Source organism: Leptonychotes weddellii, chromosome 11 (genome assembly GCF_054177405.1).
Source record: "Leptonychotes weddellii isolate Sample4059 chromosome 11, ASM5417740v2, whole genome shotgun sequence".
NCBI lineage: Eukaryota > Metazoa > Chordata > Mammalia > Carnivora > Phocidae > Leptonychotes > Leptonychotes weddellii.
The window spans coordinates 42,568,494-42,587,555 of record NC_138379.1 but is presented as its reverse complement, the minus strand read 5'-3'; the positions used below and the strand labels follow the sequence as shown (position 1 = coordinate 42,587,555).

The 19,062-nt window shown below is 40.4% G+C and overlaps 1 protein-coding gene across 2 annotated transcripts in view; it reads right to left on the bottom strand.

Annotated features, from left to right (window-relative positions):
* Positions 1–280: 280 nt before the first annotated feature.
* NRIP3 (nuclear receptor interacting protein 3) overlaps positions 281–19,062 on the bottom strand; it is a 25,024-nt gene continuing 6,242 nt past the window's right edge. For both annotated transcript variants that reach the window (XM_081798641.1, XM_006728501.3), the window contains 6 exons: positions 7,322–7,483; positions 6,750–6,832; positions 4,409–4,548; positions 3,723–3,775; positions 3,513–3,607; positions 281–3,211 (listed from right to left, as the gene is read on the bottom strand). In XM_081798641.1, the coding sequence (XP_081654767.1) occupies positions 3,196–3,211; positions 3,513–3,607; positions 3,723–3,775; positions 4,409–4,548; positions 6,750–6,832; positions 7,322–7,483 (549 nt within the window). In that variant the 3' untranslated portion in view covers positions 281–3,195. The remainder of the gene's footprint in view (positions 3,212–3,512; positions 3,608–3,722; positions 3,776–4,408; positions 4,549–6,749; positions 6,833–7,321; positions 7,484–19,062) is intronic.

Sequence of the window (19,062 nt, the reverse complement as noted above, 5' to 3'; positions counted from 1 at the left end):
ACTACCATAGCCAACCACTTTACATTTGATACTATGTAGCAAGTACTATCATCACATCTGTTTTATAGACTACAAAACCAAGCTCAGAGAGGTTCACTAATATGCCCAAGGACATACAGCCAGTAAGAGATTGCTGAAGGACTAGTAGCAATGGAAGAAATGAGGACCTCAAAGCCTTGTGTTCAGAGGACCCTATGAGAGAAACACTGATGTAATTAGGCTGTGCCTGGGTTCCCTCACCTTCCAGGGGCCCTGACACAGAGACTGTCAGACAAGCACACAGAGGGGAAGATTTCACTTTATTGTTACATCAATCTCACAAATAAACCCGACACAGCCAGAAACACTGAGCAGGTAAAAGTGCCAATGTAGAGGCCTGGCAACAGAAGGAGGAAAGAATCCAGGTCCATCTCCTCCATGTTTCCAGCCTGGAAAGGTATTTCTATTACACAAAAGTCAGGGCAGCTGATACAATAAGTGATCCATTCTACAGACACTTTGAGCTAAGGAATAGAAAATCTTACCAGGTGGGGTCTGTGCAGGGCAAGGAAATAGAAAAGTCAGAAAACATTTTTCCTCATATAACTCAGGCATAGATATACCAAATAACAAAAACAGTATTTTTCAAACTTCCTGTATTTGAGATGGACATCTAATAAGGAATGAGAGGGGTACTAATTCTACAGGGTTACTTCCTGCTACTGCCTGCCTTCAGAACACAGTGTGGGTAGACACTTTCTTCCCACATCCTGAATCAGAGGTGCCAGAGAGAATTTTCTAGGATTCTGGGAAGAACTAACTTTACCTTTTCATCTTGCCAGCCTCTGAAAAGTAAATCAGGTACTCCCTCATGAATATCAAGGAGATATGGGCTATCAGAATAATCAACTTGGTAGCATTTAAAGATTAATGAAGCTCAAGACTTCCCATAGTTGTCTTTAGACATTTTTAGGTACCTCTATCAAGCCTGAGGTTTAAAGTACAATTATTTGGCTAGGGAATTCAAATGATCTGACTGCACTGAGATCATGATACCCTAAGCTCAGATCACCCCAACTATTTCTATTCCAAAACTGGCAAGTCAGTGACTGATTCTCAGAACCCAGAAAGATCACTAAAGGCCATCTGATCATCCCTCTGATGCCACAGAATCCTGAACTCAAAGGGCCAGAATTAGTCACATCTTTCCAACACCTAAGAATTCCTGGCCTCACCTGGTCCACAGGGAATCCAAATAAGGATAAGCCAGGCCAAGGAACTTCCAACATGCCTCACCTGTGGCCAAGAGTCAAGGCTTGGAGTGGAATTTTCAACCTGGGGAGGAAGGGGTGAAGTATTTCAACTCAGTCTTAGGATAAGGAGCAGGCCAAAGTGGCGCCATGATAGGTAGAGGAGGAGAGTGGAGAGGCCTCAATGGAAAGGCACAGATCCCCCCCTGCCCTGCCCAGGCAAAAGTGGGGTGAATCTGGAGGGGGCACTGAAGGCTGATAAGGAGGTCTGGGGGTGACCCAGACCCAGCTGCCTAGCTGTTCAAATGAGGGTCACTAAGTTCCTGGTCTTTAGGGAACTTCTGTAAGTCTAAAAACATTCAGAGTTCCAAAGAGTTATTTGATAGACGCAGTAGCTGAACACTTGACAAGATTGTTGGTGGGACCTGGCAAAATTCAAAGTGGGATCCATTAAGTGCTCTGGAAACTACTGCTATGAACCAAGGGTAGACTTGGAAATCTCTTAAAAAGATATTCACAGCTGATTATTTTTCTGACTTCTCCATGCACTTCTATGACCAAATTGAAAGGGAAATTTCAGTACAGGTATCTGTGTGCCTAAACTGACACCCCAACAAAAAAGCTTTGAGACACCCCTGTGACCTCCAACATTTTGAGAAGGGTCGGCAGACATTGGGCAGCCAGAAAAAGTTGTCCTTAACACTGTCAGCTCTTGCCCTGCCTCTTTCCTTGAAGCAGAACAAGGCTGAAGAGTTTCCCAACCTTCAGTTCCCTGTCTGGAAACTTCATTCCTGACCTCCACCCCAGAAAGGTTTCCACAGGTAGGACTTCCCACCAATTGATTCTACCCAGTACTTCCTTCTATTCTGGATGTGCTTGGATTTTTTTCATCTCCTTTCCCTATTTCTGACCCCAGCTCCTTGAGTCCGTGGCAGACAAGTAACAGTCTGGCCAGAAATACTGACTAGATCTTGAGGGTATCAATGTCTAATAATGATCCCCAGATTATTTACCAAAGCCTTCAATTCCATCTCGGAAAGTGATTAATGTTCTTCTGTCTGTGGTTCCTTCCCTCTCCTCCTCTCCAAGAAGTTCAAGGTGAGAGGTCATCTCACTCATTTTTGTGCCCTCAGCTTTTAGGCACCAAAATAAGGTCCTAAATGTGACAATTTGGGGCAGAGACTTTTAGTGGACTTAGCACATGGGAGAAAGGGCTACCCAGATCCTCCTGGCATCCATCCCCAAAGCAGATTTTTCCCCTACCTTGACTTTTTAAAGCCCCTACCTCTTCATCCTCCTCTCAAGGCCTGAAGACAAAAGAGGCAGCATGGGAGAATGAACATAGCCTTGGCTTGTCAAGTCTGAGTTCTAGGTTCCTTGGCCACTGACTTAGTATAACAGCTTAGACAATTCATTTGCCTCTCTGGACCTATAAATGAAAAAGTTGGACTAGATGATCTCTCTGGGCTCTTTCAGATAAACTTATTTTTGAGAAATCAATGAATGAATTAGAAGAAATTCTAATTCTGAGACATAGGTATCTTGCACCTCTTTGGAACAACTGAAAGGAGGTAAAGGTCAGGTTCCTGTTTATCATACATTTTAGCTATAGGAAAAGAAGCAAGTGTATCTATGGAGAAACAGAACCTGGCAGCCCCTATACTTGACTAATAAAAGCAAATTCCTGAAAGAAGCAGAGAAGTAGGCCACAAGTGAGACCTGGCAGTGTCAAAAAGTCTATAAATTAAGTGATCAGAGGAGTAAAAAACAATGGCTATAACCAGATAAGATCTCTAAGCACGGACTAAAGTCTAGAGAGGACTGGGTGGGAAGGAGCCCCTGGAGCTTCTATTAGAGGGAAGGACTTGGTCCACAGCAAGTTGCTACTGCATTTGATTCAAACCCAGTTTTCTCAATCTGTCAACCTGGTATGTGTGCATACGTGCAGACATGCTGCAGTCTGTAGTTATGCTTCTGAAGTGCTGAAATGAGAAAGAAATAGAAGAAATGATATCAAATCCAAAGAAGTTAGGTTGAAGGCAAGTACAATTTTAGTTTAAAAGCTACTTACTTTCCCCCACCACTCCGTGCGGTATCGTCACTACTTATTCTGGAATGTGGGCTAGAGAGTTTTTTAGGATGGTGAACTCTAGGGGTTGGGGATGGGTGTACTTGTGGTAAGACTGAAGGACAAAGGCAGGACACAACCCAATATCCTGTGTGAGAACCCCTCCACTTAATGACAAATGGATTTTACTTGACCTGACCTATTTGGGCACTTACTTGTCTTCATTCAAGGAAACTGTCTCCACAAAAGGGATTTCTTCCTTGTCTGTCTTCCCCATGATCAGCCGGTGCTTATCCAAATTTATGATGCACTAAAAACAAAGGAGAATCACTGGTCACTGTCCGTGATCCCACTGTCAATGGTCCATGTAAGAGGACCCCTGCCTCAGAGAGTAAGAATCAAAGGGAAAGTAGAATCAATCCTACCTTAAGGGATCGGAGAGTCTGGAGACCAAGAGACAAGTTTTTCTCATTGTCCTCTAAAAAAAAAAATTAAGATCCGACTATTGCTATGCTAGTTTAGAAGTCAGCCTTATCACCATTGGGTTCCATCTAATCTTCCATCCATCCATCCAATAAACATCTGTTGAGCATCTATTATATTAAGTAATTTCCCCAGATCATTATAGTTAAAAGGTAATAGAGCCAAGATTCAAACCTAGGTAGGTCTTTTAAACTCGAAAGGACAAAGGCCTTTAGATAAAACCCAGGAACCTTGAGTAGTCTAGAGTAGAGTACAAAAGGGGAAATATAGGAGTGAGGGGAAGTTATCAAGTGATTTATGGTGAAGGAGTAAAGGGATCTTGCCCTCTACCTCCAACTAGCTCAGGGAAAGCTCTCAGGAGCCACTTTCACTGGCACACAAAAATGTTTCTTACCCCTTACATTTTTTTTATCCTGAATTACACACTCCTTTTTCTTAGTGATTCTCAACATGTCTTGAATCTGGTACTTTGGAGAGTAAAAATTGGGACAAGTCTATAGTACAGAAAAATGGAAACCTGGGATTTTGAAGAAGTCAATATTTACAGGCATGAGATCTTATGAGGGTTTGGTGGATAGGGAGGGGGTTTACAATAGGGGCCATAGGTCCAGTTCTCAATTCTACTCACCAACCACAGCTGCTGGACAGTCCAGGCGGAGGGAGCCCAGTGTGATCACCAGGTGCTCAATCTGGCCCACTACTTTCAGATGCCGGGGTAGAGAAAGCTTCTCTCCTTCATGCTTGTGAGATCTGACATGCTCCTTGAGTCTGCACCAGAGAGGGAGATATCAGAATCCCCTTGGCAGAGGTTTCTGATGGAATCTGATAATGTCTACCTTATGACCCCCATTGGTCTTTTCTGGGGATTTCCTGGGATTAATTTACCAAAAAATGTGCTAGCCAGCCTACACTTGTTTCAGAACTTTGTCCTACATATGCCAAGGGATATAAAAAAATGAAAGATTCAGCTCCTATTCTCCAAAAGCTATGTCACTATCTGTACTGGTGAAAAACGAAAGTTGATACACTCAGAAAATCCTATTCTGCATCCTAACATCCCCATCTATATGCAAGGCAATTTAGTTAACATGTCTTTTTACCCCTCTGTGGGTAAAAGATGTCGAAAAGGGCAGGAGTTTGTCCTAATTTTATAAGATGCTTTTTGTTCAGTGTCTAATTTTCTCTTTGCCTTTTCTATTTCAGTTTATCCTCATCAGTTAGTCTTCAGCTATAACATTAATGGAGGCTGGTACTTATTTGGTAAGTGCATTGATATTGATATTGATATCAGCAAGGAATATCATGGGGAAAGTCTTTATTAATTTAACTTGTCTTTGCAGGGGAGGAAGGAAAGGAACAGTGCCCAGGTTTCACTCAGTTATATAAGCAGATTGGAACAGCCAGCACCCAAGCTATCATGGGTTGGTGGATAAAAACTTAATTATGGACTTTCTGTGCCAATATTTCTGCTTTACTCCATTTCCTCTCTTTTGGTGTTACAGCTCATCCAAAAGAAAAATAATTGCAGTTTTACAGATGGTTATTAATTCCTCTGGAACCATGGCAGACTGCTGCCTAATTATGCACCAGGACATTATTAGTCTTTCTGGAACCATCATGTTGCACTTTATCTCATCTCTTCACCACATAAAAAAGTTCAGGATTCTTCCCACAAGAGCACTTGTGTCCCGGACTCCTCCCACAAGCCTAAATAGCAATGTACAAAACCTGCAGAGCCAGCCTCAAAGAGTCACAGCGGTGGTGAGGGGTGAGGACAGGGTAGAAACAAGAAGGAACAGATCAGGTAGCAGAGGTCACCAATTATACAATCAAGCCTTGTTCAAGTCCTACCTAAGAGTATGAACATCTTGAAAGCAGCTTAGAATGAACCATTATATCTACCATAGTGATTGTTTCAATACAGAGATTAAGCTAGGGAACAATTTGTTGTTCTTAGGGCTAGAAAAGTGGAAAAGGAGATTGGGTGGATCCTTCCAATTCTGGGCTAGACCTTAGGGCTCATCTACTACTTAGGAGGGAAGAGAAGGAAGAAGACATGAAAGTACCAATTGACTGAAAAGGAGGAGAGATACAAAATGGCTTTCTCTGACTAAAAGAGGAAGAACTCAAGTCTAGCTGTTAAAGAACCAAAGACATTCAATATATGAGGCATCTGCCTCACACCCAATCCCCAGCAGGGGCAGCAGTAATATTTGATTTTACATGTTCTTTACAGAGAGGAAAGGCACTAAGAAACTATTGGTCAATCAAACCTATAATGGTTTAGGCCCAGCAGCAATAAAAGTCCTATTCTTTTTTTTTTTTTAAGATTTTATTTATTTATTCGACAGATAGAGATACAGTGAGAGAGGGAACACAAGCAGGGGGAGCAGGAGAGGGAGAAGCAGGCTTCCCGCGGAGCTGGGAGCACGCTGCGGGGCTCGATCCCAGGACCCCGGGATCATGACCTGAGCCGAAGGCAGACGCTTAACGAATGAGCCACCCAGGCGCCCCAATAGCAGTCCTATTCTAAGTTCTGACTGATGCATCTTGGGACAGGCAGTGTGGCCTCCAGAAGGACCCTGAGTAAGCTAAGACCAATCACATCCCTGCTTTTACTCATCTGGGATATACCAACAGGACTACTACTCCTTCTAATTTGTTGTCTTTGCAGGGCATATATCAGGATCAGGGCATGGCTAACTATGAGCCAAGGATCTCACGCTCTCTCATTCCAGAGCCCAAAGGTCTTCGCTCAGAACTTAATAGGTGGGAGTTAATGGAAAACCTGATGCTTTCCTGGCTTGCTGATTTCTCCCAGATGCCTGAGAATTCAGCTGATATTTGAACTCTGCATACTTCTCTTGGAACCTTGGTAGAGACCCTCACCATCTCTAACCCCAAAATAGATTCGGGCAAAGAGTGCACCATAAGCACCTGACTCCCACCCAGCACAAGTGGCTACTTACCCCAGTCTATCCACACAGGCTGAAGAGATGAGATTGTATTGACAGCCTGTGTCAACCAAGGCTTTCAAATCCTTTCCAGCACACTGTGGAAAGGAAACATACTGTTCAGCAGGAGCCAGAGAAGCAAAAGGGAAGGGAGCAAGCAGCAGATGTCATATGAAAGGCAGGGCTGGAGAGCATCTCACAATTATGGGTTGGTAATGTCTCATCTTTAACCACTGCTGAGTCTCCTTTTAGGAGCCTTTTTTCCTGCTGAATCTAGGGCTGACAGAGGATCCCTAAGGATTTTCAGTATTTAATTCTATATACTAAGTAGCTCTTAATTGTGCATGTGTGTGTGTGTGTGTATCACACACCCTTTTGCAAATCTGATGAAAGCTTTTGTCCTTTCTCCCATAAAGATGCACATGCATAAAAATATTACATATACTTCCTGTAAAACTCACTTATGAATTCTATGATAAGACCCATGCTCTATACACTTTGTAGGAGAGGGCCCCACTATGGGAATCACAATGGGCCCACATCCTACTCTCCAGAAAACCATGGAAAAACTATTCTCAGAACATTACCTGGCAAGAAACCAAAATCATGTCATCATCGTCAGACTTCTTTAGTCCCTCAGACTTAGCCTGATTCAGTTTGTTGGTCTTGGAGGCCCAAGGGACACGACTACTTCGAAGTTTAGACAGGTTGGTTTCCATGAGGCGCCTCTGCAGAATGTTATGAGGTTGCTTGAGGAATAGAAAGCAGAAGATTCTTAGTGACAGGTCATTTCCCCCTTCTCCCATTGTCCCTGAGGTACCACAGAAATAATAAAGAAGCCTCACATAACTGAGCTCTACCTTTGCTTCTTATTTATTTTTCCTTCAAGCAGACACTTCATTGGTATTATGAGAGCAGGTACTATATAAATCAATTTGTAATAGGCCACCTTGAATGAATGAAAAATCAAGGTGAGACACTGAAAAATGTGGCTAGGGCCAGTGAATATTCTATGGCTAAAGAGAACTGAGGGACCCCTAGGATTTGGATTACCTAGGCCTGCTGTCTTTCCTCCCCTTACAAGGGTATTTCAGGAGAAAAGTGACCCTAGTTTATATGGAATAAATGTATCCTCCCAGGTAACTTATAGAAGAGGCAGTTCATTCTCACAGGCCAAAGAAACCTACCCAGTACTGGCTGTCAGAAGCTCTGCCTACTTCTATTTCAAGTTTTACTCCCTTACAGTCTCATCTTTTGGACCTAGTCTGCATATACCTTGGTGGCCTGACTCTCCTGTGGGCTGAGTAACCCATGGGGTGGTTGGGGTGGGGAGAGAGAAATTCATACCTGCCGAGCAATCCTCTCAGGAGACATTCTTTGGAACCTGGCAAAACCCACAGGAATAATCCTTACTAACATCCTCTGGACCTCAAGAAGCATAATGCAACTCTTGCCATATTCTTGTTATCCATTCTCCCTCTCTCTGATGGGCCAAAAAGTGGGAGTATAAAAGGGGCAGAGACTTACTAAGAAACAGGAGACTTAATTAGACCTTATATCTATGTCAGGATACCTAATGTTGGGAGGCAGAATGAGGAATGTGAATTCAAGTCTGCTCTTTGACAGAACTTAGAGAGTTCATAGGGCAGCCATATCCATGCTCTGCTCTTTTTACCCAAAGTGGCCTCTAGAAAATGTTACCTCATGATAAGGACTTATTTGACCTAAGGAATTTCTATACACAAGCATCTTCTTCTCAGTTTATAATAATATTTAAAATCTCTCAAAGGAAAGACTCCAAGTTTCTATGTAACACATAACCAGATGCCTCTCAATTTTAGGGGTAAGAAAATCACTCTTAGAAGCTCAGAGCCTAGAATTTTCCCAGGAAAGGGGGCAGAACTGGGTAAGGTCTTCATTATCTACCACCTTACAATTTCTGAGGAAGAATGGAGTCAGAGCCATGACTCACTGTAACCCTGGTGAGGTGAAGAAATGGATTCCCAAAATACACAGATTCTTGGCAAAGCAGATTCTAAATTAGTATCCTTGGGAAAAGGAGAGAGAGAGAGGCACTTAAAAGAAAATGAGAGCTTCTTAACTTGATAAGGAGCTAGAGGAAGTGCTAACTCTGTCAGATTTTCTTGGAGAATGATTTGCCCCTCAAAAGAAACAAATTCTTCATTCTTATCTCTCTCACTAATAAGCCTGGATTCCTAGCTCAAGTCATATTAAAGCAGGGTGTTTCCTTCTGTCAAGTCCATGCTCCACAGAACCAACTGAATTTGTACAACTGTAAGCTGAATTTGTAGAACTGAAGATTAGAAAGGACTTCAAAGGGGCGCCTGGGTGGCTCAGTTGGTTAAGCGACTGCCTTCGGCTCAGGTCATGGTCCTGGAGTCCCGGGATCGAGTCCCGTGTCAGGCTCCCTGCTCGGCAGGGAGTCTGCTTCTCCCTCTGACCATCCCCCCCATGCTCTCTCTCTCTCTCATTCTCTCTCTGTCAAATAAATAAATAAAATCTTTAAAAAAAAAAAAAAGAAAGGACTTCAAAGGCTAATAAATGAAAGCCCTCCTCACTGAAAATTTGGGGCTTTCTTTCTATACCGGTCTTGCTGAACATGGCTTTAGCTTACTACTCCTAATCTTTCAAAGGAGTCTAATCATCACTGGACAGATGAGGCAAATGAGGAAAAATCCGAAATTATTTTCCTTGAAGTCATCGCTCTTCTGAATTTTCCTCCTTCTCTAGTGAACCCCTCCTCCTCAGGTTATAAAACATACTTAAAGTTCTCATATATTGGGGAAAAAACACAAAACCTCAGACCCTGCCTCCTCAGCTCTATATCCTCCTCTAATTACACCCTTGTCTTTAATGGTCTATTTTTAAAGAAGCCAAAAATTTCCTGATATCCTTCACTGAGATTACTTCTGATCCCACAACGTCAATAAAATCTCCTAATTTCCAAATCTGGTAGATATTTTTCAGCCTTCATTTTCCTTGACTTCTCTAGGGCATTTGACCCTGCTGACAATTCCTGTATTTGTTCTTTTCTTTAGTAAACAAAAAAGTTTCAAACACAATACATGCTCAGTGAAAAAATTCAGGTATCACTGAAGTATATAAAATCAAAAGGGAAAGCCTCCCAACCTCTCAATCTTTTCTCAGTCCCACTCCCTTCAAATAACCGCCCTTAAATTTAGAAGTATATCCTTCCAAAACTTTTAGTACAAACATATACAAAAATACAATCGTATACTATAACACTGTTCTAAAATTTTCTATTTTTGTTTATATACGAAAGACATTTTTCTATGTCAGTACCTATAATTCTCTTTGTCCATTTTTACAACTAAAAGTATTGATAGTATAGTTCAGGAGTTGAAAATTCACAGCTGATAAACCCATATGAACCTCAGGAATATTTTTCTGTGGTCATTTTATTATGCCTACGTGTTTTCAATGACAGTGTAACTGCACATTTACTTCTGCTCCCAACCAAAATTTCACTAAAATCATAATCATGGAATAAGGCCTAAACACAAAAGAGCAAAAAGAACAATAAAGGAAACAACAATAGCAAAAAAGGAGAGACAAAATTTTGGAATCTGAGAAGCAAACAGAAAAGCAGTAACTGACCTAAGAGTAAAAAAAGCTAAGTGCTTCACACCATTCCATTTCACACAATGCTAGAGTGGCAGAGACTGTCAGTTGTTTACCAAAATCCATGTTCTCCTATTCTTCTTACTGTATAAATACGCAGATTATGTTTCCCAGCCTTCTTTGCAGTTAGGCATGGCCAGAGGACCGAGTTCTAGCAAACAGAATGTGAGAAGTGGCATATATCACTCTTACACCTAACCCATAAAAATGTCCTGTGCACACTCTTCCATTCTTTTCCTCTTCTAACTGGTTAGAATGGAGATGACCCTTGGGGTAACCTTCTCAGAGGTCACGTGTTGAAGACGGAAGAGTCACTGTCAGCCTGGGTCCCTAAGTGACCACATGGAAGAGGGCTGTCTTGCTGACCTTTCTACTAGTACTGTTACTTAAGAAAAATAAACTATCATGTTTGAGCTATTGCATATTTTGTGGTCTAGCTGTAAAAGCAATTTTCCTATTCAAACTAAAACTCTGAAAAGGCTGAGGAGTTAGAGGTATGAGAACTTCTATGGCTAGAGGGTGGGAAATAGATTAGTATAAAGCCTGCATAAAACTCTCACTTGACCCAGACAACTGGGAAGTATGCCAAAACTTTATTCTTTTTGAAATAGTAACTCAAAAGACTCTGGTTGGTTAATAGTTTGTCTAAGCTTAGAAATTATGTACTGTCAGATTTCTAGAACAGCTAAGGATGAGGATAGAGTGCCATACTAAGCCAGAGCTGAAGGATATGGGTTTAAGGATTCAAAAACCCACATAGATCCTCATATAATGAAAGAAAAAAAGATCCACAACAAGATTTCACATCACTATGAATTTCTGGAATATTATGAGTGACAGAGATTCCAAAAGCTTCCAAGGAGAAAAATATGATCCAAATACAAAGGATTAGGAACCAGAATGGCATAGGACAATTCAATGGTAATAATGGAAGCTAAAAGACAATGAAATAATACTTTTTAAAAATCTGACAGTGCATAATTCCTTAACCTAGCCAAACTATAAATCAAGACTCAGAAAAGTTAATTCCCAATCATCCCCAAGAAGCTACTGAAGGATATGCTCCACCGAAATGAGGGAAACCAATGAACAAAGAAAAAATCATAGGGTTCAAGAATAAAGGATCCAATAAAGAAGAGAGGCAAAGGACATTCTGAGAATGGCCCTGAAGGAAAAGTCTAGGATATAGGATGTGTAGCAGGCCTTGAGAGCAATATACATGTATTTTTTATAAAAATATTAAATGAAAAAATATACCCCATATATTAGGAAAGTGTTCAGCCACAAGAAAAACCAACTTACAATGGCTTAAATGGAGGTATATTTTTTTCTCATTTAACAAGAAGTCGGAGGTAGGCAGATGCTGGCAATAATTCAGCAGTTTAACAATTTCAGGGCTACTGTCTCTGTACTCTCGGATATCCCCTCATGGTCATATGATGGGTGCCCCAGCTCCAGGTATTACATCTACATGTAGGAGGAAGGAGGAAGGGACTATGTGCCATCTATCCCTTTTATCAGGAAAGCAAAAGCTTTCCCAGAAATTCCCTCAGTATTTTTCCTGTATCTTTCTTGGTCAGAATTCTCATGGCCAGTCTTAACTAAAAAGGGGGTTGGGTGAGAATCCAGCTTTTCTAATGTCTATAGAGGAGTCAGGCAGGTAGAAAAGGGCTGAGAATGCATGATGATTTAGCTATCCAACAGTGTTGGCCAAATCATGCAAAGACCAAAATGTGTGTGTGTGTGTGGGTACATACAATGTAACTTAGGCAGGTATAATGCCAGTTCACCCTATTTCTTACCTCTTTCTTGGCACCCATTTTCTTACATCTGCCCTACTTTCTGCATTTTATTTTCAAGTTTTTATTTAAATTCTAGTTACTGAACATACATGGTAAAATTGGTTTCAGGTGTAGAATTTAGTGATTTATCACTTACATATAACACCCAGTGTTCATCACAACAGGTACCCTCCTTAATACCTATCACCCATTTAACCCACTACTTTCTGCATTTTAAAACAGCACATCCTCTGCAGACATTTGAGTTTGTGGTACAAATGTACCTCAATTTAACTACTAATGGACATTTAGATTGTTTCCACATGTCTGTGATTAGAAACAATGCTACAGTAAAACTCAACATTCCATTTTTCTTGACACTCTCCTCCACTGGCTTCTAAAACCACCTTTCTGTCTAATTGCCACCTCTTTTACTGGTTCCTTTGCCTCTGCTCATTTCTTAAATCATCACTCGGTCTTTGGTCCTTTTCTCATTGTACATATCCTTTCAAGGCAAGCTTATCTACTTTCATTGCATAAATTGCTACCTTTATGATGATGACTCTATCTTATGCCCAGAACTCACTTTTGAGTTTCAGACACATAGATCCAACTGCCACTTTGAACTTTCAACTTAGACATTCCACAGGTACTTTCATACTTAACTTGTCCCACTGATCTTTCCCACAAAACCTGCACTTTCTCCCTTATTCCCTATCTTGGTGAATGAAACTCTGCCTCTTTTTTTTTTTTTAAAGATTTTATTTATTTATTTGACAGAGAGAGACACAGCGAGAGAGGGAACACAAGCAGGGAGAGTGGGAGAGGGAGAAGCAGGCCTCCTGCGGAGCAGGGAGCCCGATGTGGGGCTCGATCCCAGGACCCTGGGATCACGACCCGAGCCGAAGGCAGACACCTAACCGTCTGAGCCACCCAGGTGCCCCGAAACTCTGCCTCTTTAACACCTTATATTTCTCTCTCCATTTCTACCGTTATTGCTAAATTCAAGCATTCTCCTAAAAGATTACTTTCATGGTCTCCTTACCCTACAGTGGTTCTCTTGCCAGGTATATCGAACACAAAATCTTTAATTTAACATTTAAGATCTTCCACTAACTACCTCTCATCTTCCTTCCCAATCTTATCTTTATTCCTCCATGAAGTCTTTCTATTTTCCTTTTTTTTTTTTTAAGATTTTATTTATTTATTTGACAAAGAGAGAGCATGCGCACAAGCAGGGGGAGAGGCAGAGGGAGAAGCAGGTTCCCCGCTGAGCAGGGAGCCTGAAGTCTATCTACATTCAGCAAAATGACCAGTTGTCACATACTACCTTGGGCAAATCGCTAATCTGGCTAGGCATTACTTTTCTCAAGCCTCGCTTTCTTCATCAGTAATAAAATAAGTTTGAGCTCCAAAGCCCTGTTCACTTTTTAACATTCTGGATCATTCCCCTTCCACCAACTTGTAAAATGGCACCACCATACACCCATCCATTCTTTTTTTTTTTTTAATAAGATTTTATTTATTTGTCAGAGAGAGAGCAAGCACAAGCATTTATTTGTCAGAGAGAGAGCAAGCACAAAGGGGAGCGGCAGGCAGAGGGAGCAGGCTCCCTGCTGAGCAGGAAGCCCAATGCGGTACTCAATCCCAGGACCCTGGGTTCATGACCAGAGCTGAAGGCAGATGTTTAACCAACTGAGCCACCAACGCGTCCCAACACCCATCCATTCTTGATTCTTTTCTTTCCCTAACCCTCCCTCCCAAAGTACCGCTGTTGCTTCCTCTAAAACATATCTAGAATTGATCTACTTCTCCTCATCTTTACCTCCAGTCTGATCGAAGACACCATCACTTTTATTCTTGTATACTTACAGAAAAGTTTCAAGCTTGTTAGACCTTAAAAATACAATGTAGGGACACCTGGGTGGCTCAGTTGGTTAAGCGTCTGTCTTCAGCTCAGGTCATGAACCCAGGGTTCTGGGATCGAATTACACGGCGTCGGGCTCCCTGCTGGTCGGGGAGCCTGCTTCTCCCTCTCCCCACCCCCTGCTCGTGCTCTCTCTCAAATAAATAAATAAAATCTGTTAAAAAATGCAATGTAACTTTTCCTCTAAGTTTTATTTTAAATAATGCAATTTTTAAAAAAAATTTAAAAATTTTGAGGTATAATTATTTAAAAAATTTTTTTTAAATATTTTATTTATTTATTTGACAGAGAGAGAGACAGCGAGAGAGGGAACACAAGCAGGGGGAGTGGGAGAGGGAGAAGCAGGCCTCCCGCCAAACAGGGAGCCCGATGTGGGACTCGATCCCAGGACCCTGGGATCACGACCTGAGCCGAAGGCAGACGCTTAACGGACAGAGCCACCCAGGCGCCCCTATTTAAAAAATTTTTAAAGATTGAGGTACAATTACATTATACATACATTATATTAGTTACAGGTATATGACATAATGATTTCATATTTATACACACTGCAAAATGTTCACCACAATAAGTCTAGTTAACATCCATAACCATACATAGTTACAAATTTTTTTTTCTTTTAATGAGGACTTTTAAGATCTACCCTCTTAGCAACTTTCAAATATGCAGTACACTATAATTAACTATAGTCATCATGCTGTGCATGATATCCCTATGACATTTTTTTTAACTAGAAGTTTGTACAATTTGACCACCTTCATCCATTTCACCCCCCTGCCCTCCAGCAACCACCAATCTGTTCTCTGTATCTATGAGCTTGGTTGTTTCGTTTTTGTTTTGTTTGTTTTGTTTTGTTTTTTAGATTCCACATATAAATGAGATCATATGGTATTTGTCTTTCTCTGACTTATTTCACTTAGCATAATACCCTCATGGTCATCCATGTTGTCACAAATGGCAAGATTTAATTCTTTTTATGGCTGAATATATATGTATATGGCTGAACATATATATATTTTTTTTCTTTGTCCATTCATCCACAGATGGACACCTAGGTTGCCTCCATATATGTATATTTCTTGGCTCATCATTTCTTATCTGAACTACAAAAAACTAACTTGTTTTCTGCCTCTTTTCACCCTTCTTCCAATTCATTCTCTACATAGCAACCAGGGTGAGTTTTTAAAAATATAAGTTAGCTAATACATTCCCTTACTCAAAGCCCTTCAATGGCTTCCTGTTGTTCTTTGAACAAAATTCAAACTTCTTACCATGGTCTATATAGTTCTGCATCATCTGATCCCTGTCCATTTCTCCAACCTCTATCTATATACCATATACATGCCACACTCCCTTTATTCATCCACACCTCCTTGCTCAAAAACTTTCCCATTCCAATGCCTTTGCACTTGCTATTCCCTCTGTCTGAAATGTTCTCCCACTAACACTTCAAATAGTTAGCTTGCTCTCATCTTTCAAGTCTCAGCTCAAATGTCACTTTATCAAAGATATCCTCCCTGCCTATACTATTTAAAGTGGGTACCCCACCACTTTAGTTATTAACATGTCCCACTATTTCTTTCATAGTAATTATAAATTATTTTCCTTATTTACTTGTTTACTATATCACTCCCCCACTAGATTGTTAATTCCACAAGGGCAGGGACCTTAATTGTCTTTGATCACAGCTATATCCTTAGCTCTTGATATAGTACCGATCCAACAAATCTCTACTCTTTACTTCTTCAAAAAGCCTTTCTTGATTAACATCATCTAGTTCATTCTTTCAGAATCCCTTCAATACTTACACATTATGTAATCTGTACTACTTACTTTCCCACTCCTTGACTACTGTTTTGTAAATTTACTTAAGTAGTTTATCTTTATGTTCACTGAAATACTGGCTTTCTAAGAACTGTCTTCTATTTTCCTGATGTCCTTCAAAATACACATTAGTAATTAGCTAGAAAGGTGCAACAGGCACTCTGGTAACCTTTGGGACATAATTCTCAAGTCATCCTCCTGACATGGATCTTGCTTTATGCTTTACCTCAACAAGGTAACTACTAACCTAAGCAGTCCCTGGTTCTCTACTGTTCCTGAAATGTGGCTGCTAAACCCTAACCAGGGTTTATGCATCTAAACCTTAGCAGCAAATTCAAATGTGCTGCCTTCATTATCATCAGGAGTTTCTGAAGGAAATGGGCTCTGTGGGCAGTGCTTTATTCTGGGTAGAAATAGCTGAGGTTCCTCAATCTGGCACCCAATATGCTTAAATAACTCTTCTAATCAGGCTGTGGCGTGGGAAGAAAAGTGAGGTGAGAGGAAATAGATTATACTGTGAGAATGCCACAAAATCATGATTTGAGCAAGAACTTCTAAGGCCACTTTCTCAATCCCTTTACCCAGACCGAATCGAACTAATGGGATTTTGTGGTCCACAGAATAGACCAGACTGGGAAATAGGGGAAATGACATAAGTCTACCTTCTTTGTAGCATTTACTCCCAGAGGAGAAACCCAAGGTTTCTAGCTAGCAATAGAACCACAGCCAGAACCACTTAGGAATAGGGGTTAGCAAATACAGTCCACAAGCCAAATCCAGCCTGATGCCTATTTTTACAAATAAAGGTTTATTGAAACACAACCAACCCCACTCATTTACTGTCTGTGGCTGCTTTTGCGCTATGATAGCAGAGCTGAGTAGTTGAAATAGAGACGGTTTGGACTGAAGAGCTGTAAATAGTTACTCTCTGGTCCTTTACAGAAAAAGTTTGCCAACCCTTGCTTCAAGTAGTGTTTAAAATATATGCTTTGCAGAATTAGACCTATAAATACACAGAACAAACTGATGGTTGGAAGGGGGTGGGAGGGGTGAACAAAATGGGTGAAGGGAAGTGGAAGATACAGGCTTCCAGTTATGGAATGAATATGTCATGGGAAGAAAAGGCAAAAAATGATACTGTAATAGCACTGTATGGTGACAAACGGTAGCTACACTTGTGGTGAGCACAGCATAACGTATAGAGAAGTTAAATCACTATGTTGTACACCTGATACCAATGTAACAATAGTGTCAATTATATTCAAATAAAAAATTAAAATTAAATAAATAAAAATAAAAATAAACTGTTGAGAGAAAAATCCCACCAACCTCAAAATCTGTACCTGCCAAATTACCCTTCAAAAGTGAAGAAATAAAGACTGTCTCAGAAAAACAAAAATTGAGGAAATTTGTTGCTAGTGATGTGCCTTGCAAGAAATATTAGAGAAGTTTTTGTAGAAAGAAGGAAAATGATATAAGTCAGAAACCTGGACCTCTATAAAGACAGGAAGACCTCTGTAAAATCAGTAAGTGAAACTAAAATAAAACCTTCCCTTCTTACTCTTTTTTTCTCTTCTTCTTATTCTTAATCAGTTTTTTCAAAATTATTATTAATACAGCAATAATATATTTGATTACATATGCTTTTATATAATACTTTTATACAGTATATGCTAATATATTCTTATGCATAGGTGAAATGAAATTAATAACAGCAATGACACAAGGGGTAGGAGAAAGGAATTAGGATTATTTTGTTATTATAAAATGTTGAGGAAGGTCATGGAAAAGACATGACCACTAGTTGATCCATGAGTTGGGACTGTACCATCCAAGACTCTTACCCCCACCCCTGTCCTTGGAATGTGAATTCTATTTGGCTTTCCCACTCCCAGAGGCTGCTCCAAGAACACAGCCTTGAGATAGTGCTATGGTGTTGAGAACACCTGCATGATATGCGTAAGTGAACCTAGTCAAGGCCTCCCAATAAACTTTTAAAATTTGGTGGGCAGGTGCAGGGATCTACTTATCTTAGTGATGCCCAAGACAAGCCATATGTAAATTCCCTTTGCTTATTAAACCTGCCACCTACCAATAAATTAAATTAAATTAAAATAAGATAAAAACAAAAAAATAAAATATATGCTTTAGAGTCAAAGTTGAGTTCAAGTTAGTAAGAACTTTGTAGGGCATCTGTGAGGATTAAATGAGATGTCCATATGGAGCATTTAACACTGTATCAGGTATACAGTAAACACTCAAATGTTGCTAAGTATATGTTTGTGTATATACTTATTTAAAATTCTCATGCTTAGCCTAAAATTGAAGCTGATTACCATTCACCTTTTTTTCCTAAAAGGGCATGAAATCATCCTATTCCATTTTAGTCTTTATTTAAAGTTTGTAGATAAACATGGACTCCTTTTGACTCTCATTTCAAGTCTAATATATATGTCTATCAGGTCTTGGAAATCTAAAAGAGCACCATTATCTGTGCCTTCTCTTCTTTGTGTACTAGTTGAATATACAACATGTGACCCATTCTACCCCATGGAAACATAGACAAGTTGTCTCTGGGTTTACAGCTGCTCAAAAACACATGAGGATCTATCTAAGGCAGGCTGTCATATTGCCCTAGACCTTCTGTGTGACCCCCTGACATGTTATTTCAAAAGAGAAGAGCCTTATTCCTGATTGTTATCTGCTTTGTGGATTGGTCTGAGACAGTGGTTTCTCAGGTGCCCATGGTGGACTGCATTTTTGATAGGAAGGATTCACACACAGTCAGGGATTGGACCACATAAACTGTAAAATTCTTACTCTGAGGTTCTATAGGGCACACTCTGGCAGCAGCCTCCTCTCCATAACATCTCATAGTCGTTGACTCACCATAAAATGATGAAACTGTAATCAAATGTTGATCTCCATCACTATTGTCACATCAGGCCAGAGTAATCACTTCTTCCACTGAACTCCTCTAGTGCTTATTGACTGCAACACCTTGGCAACAACTAACATAGACTTCCTGGTGGTGTTATTTATCTTCTTGTGGAAGTGTCTACTCAACAGCTACACTCAATTAACTAAGAGATATTCCAAACTTAACTCATTCAAAAATCAAATTCCTGATTCT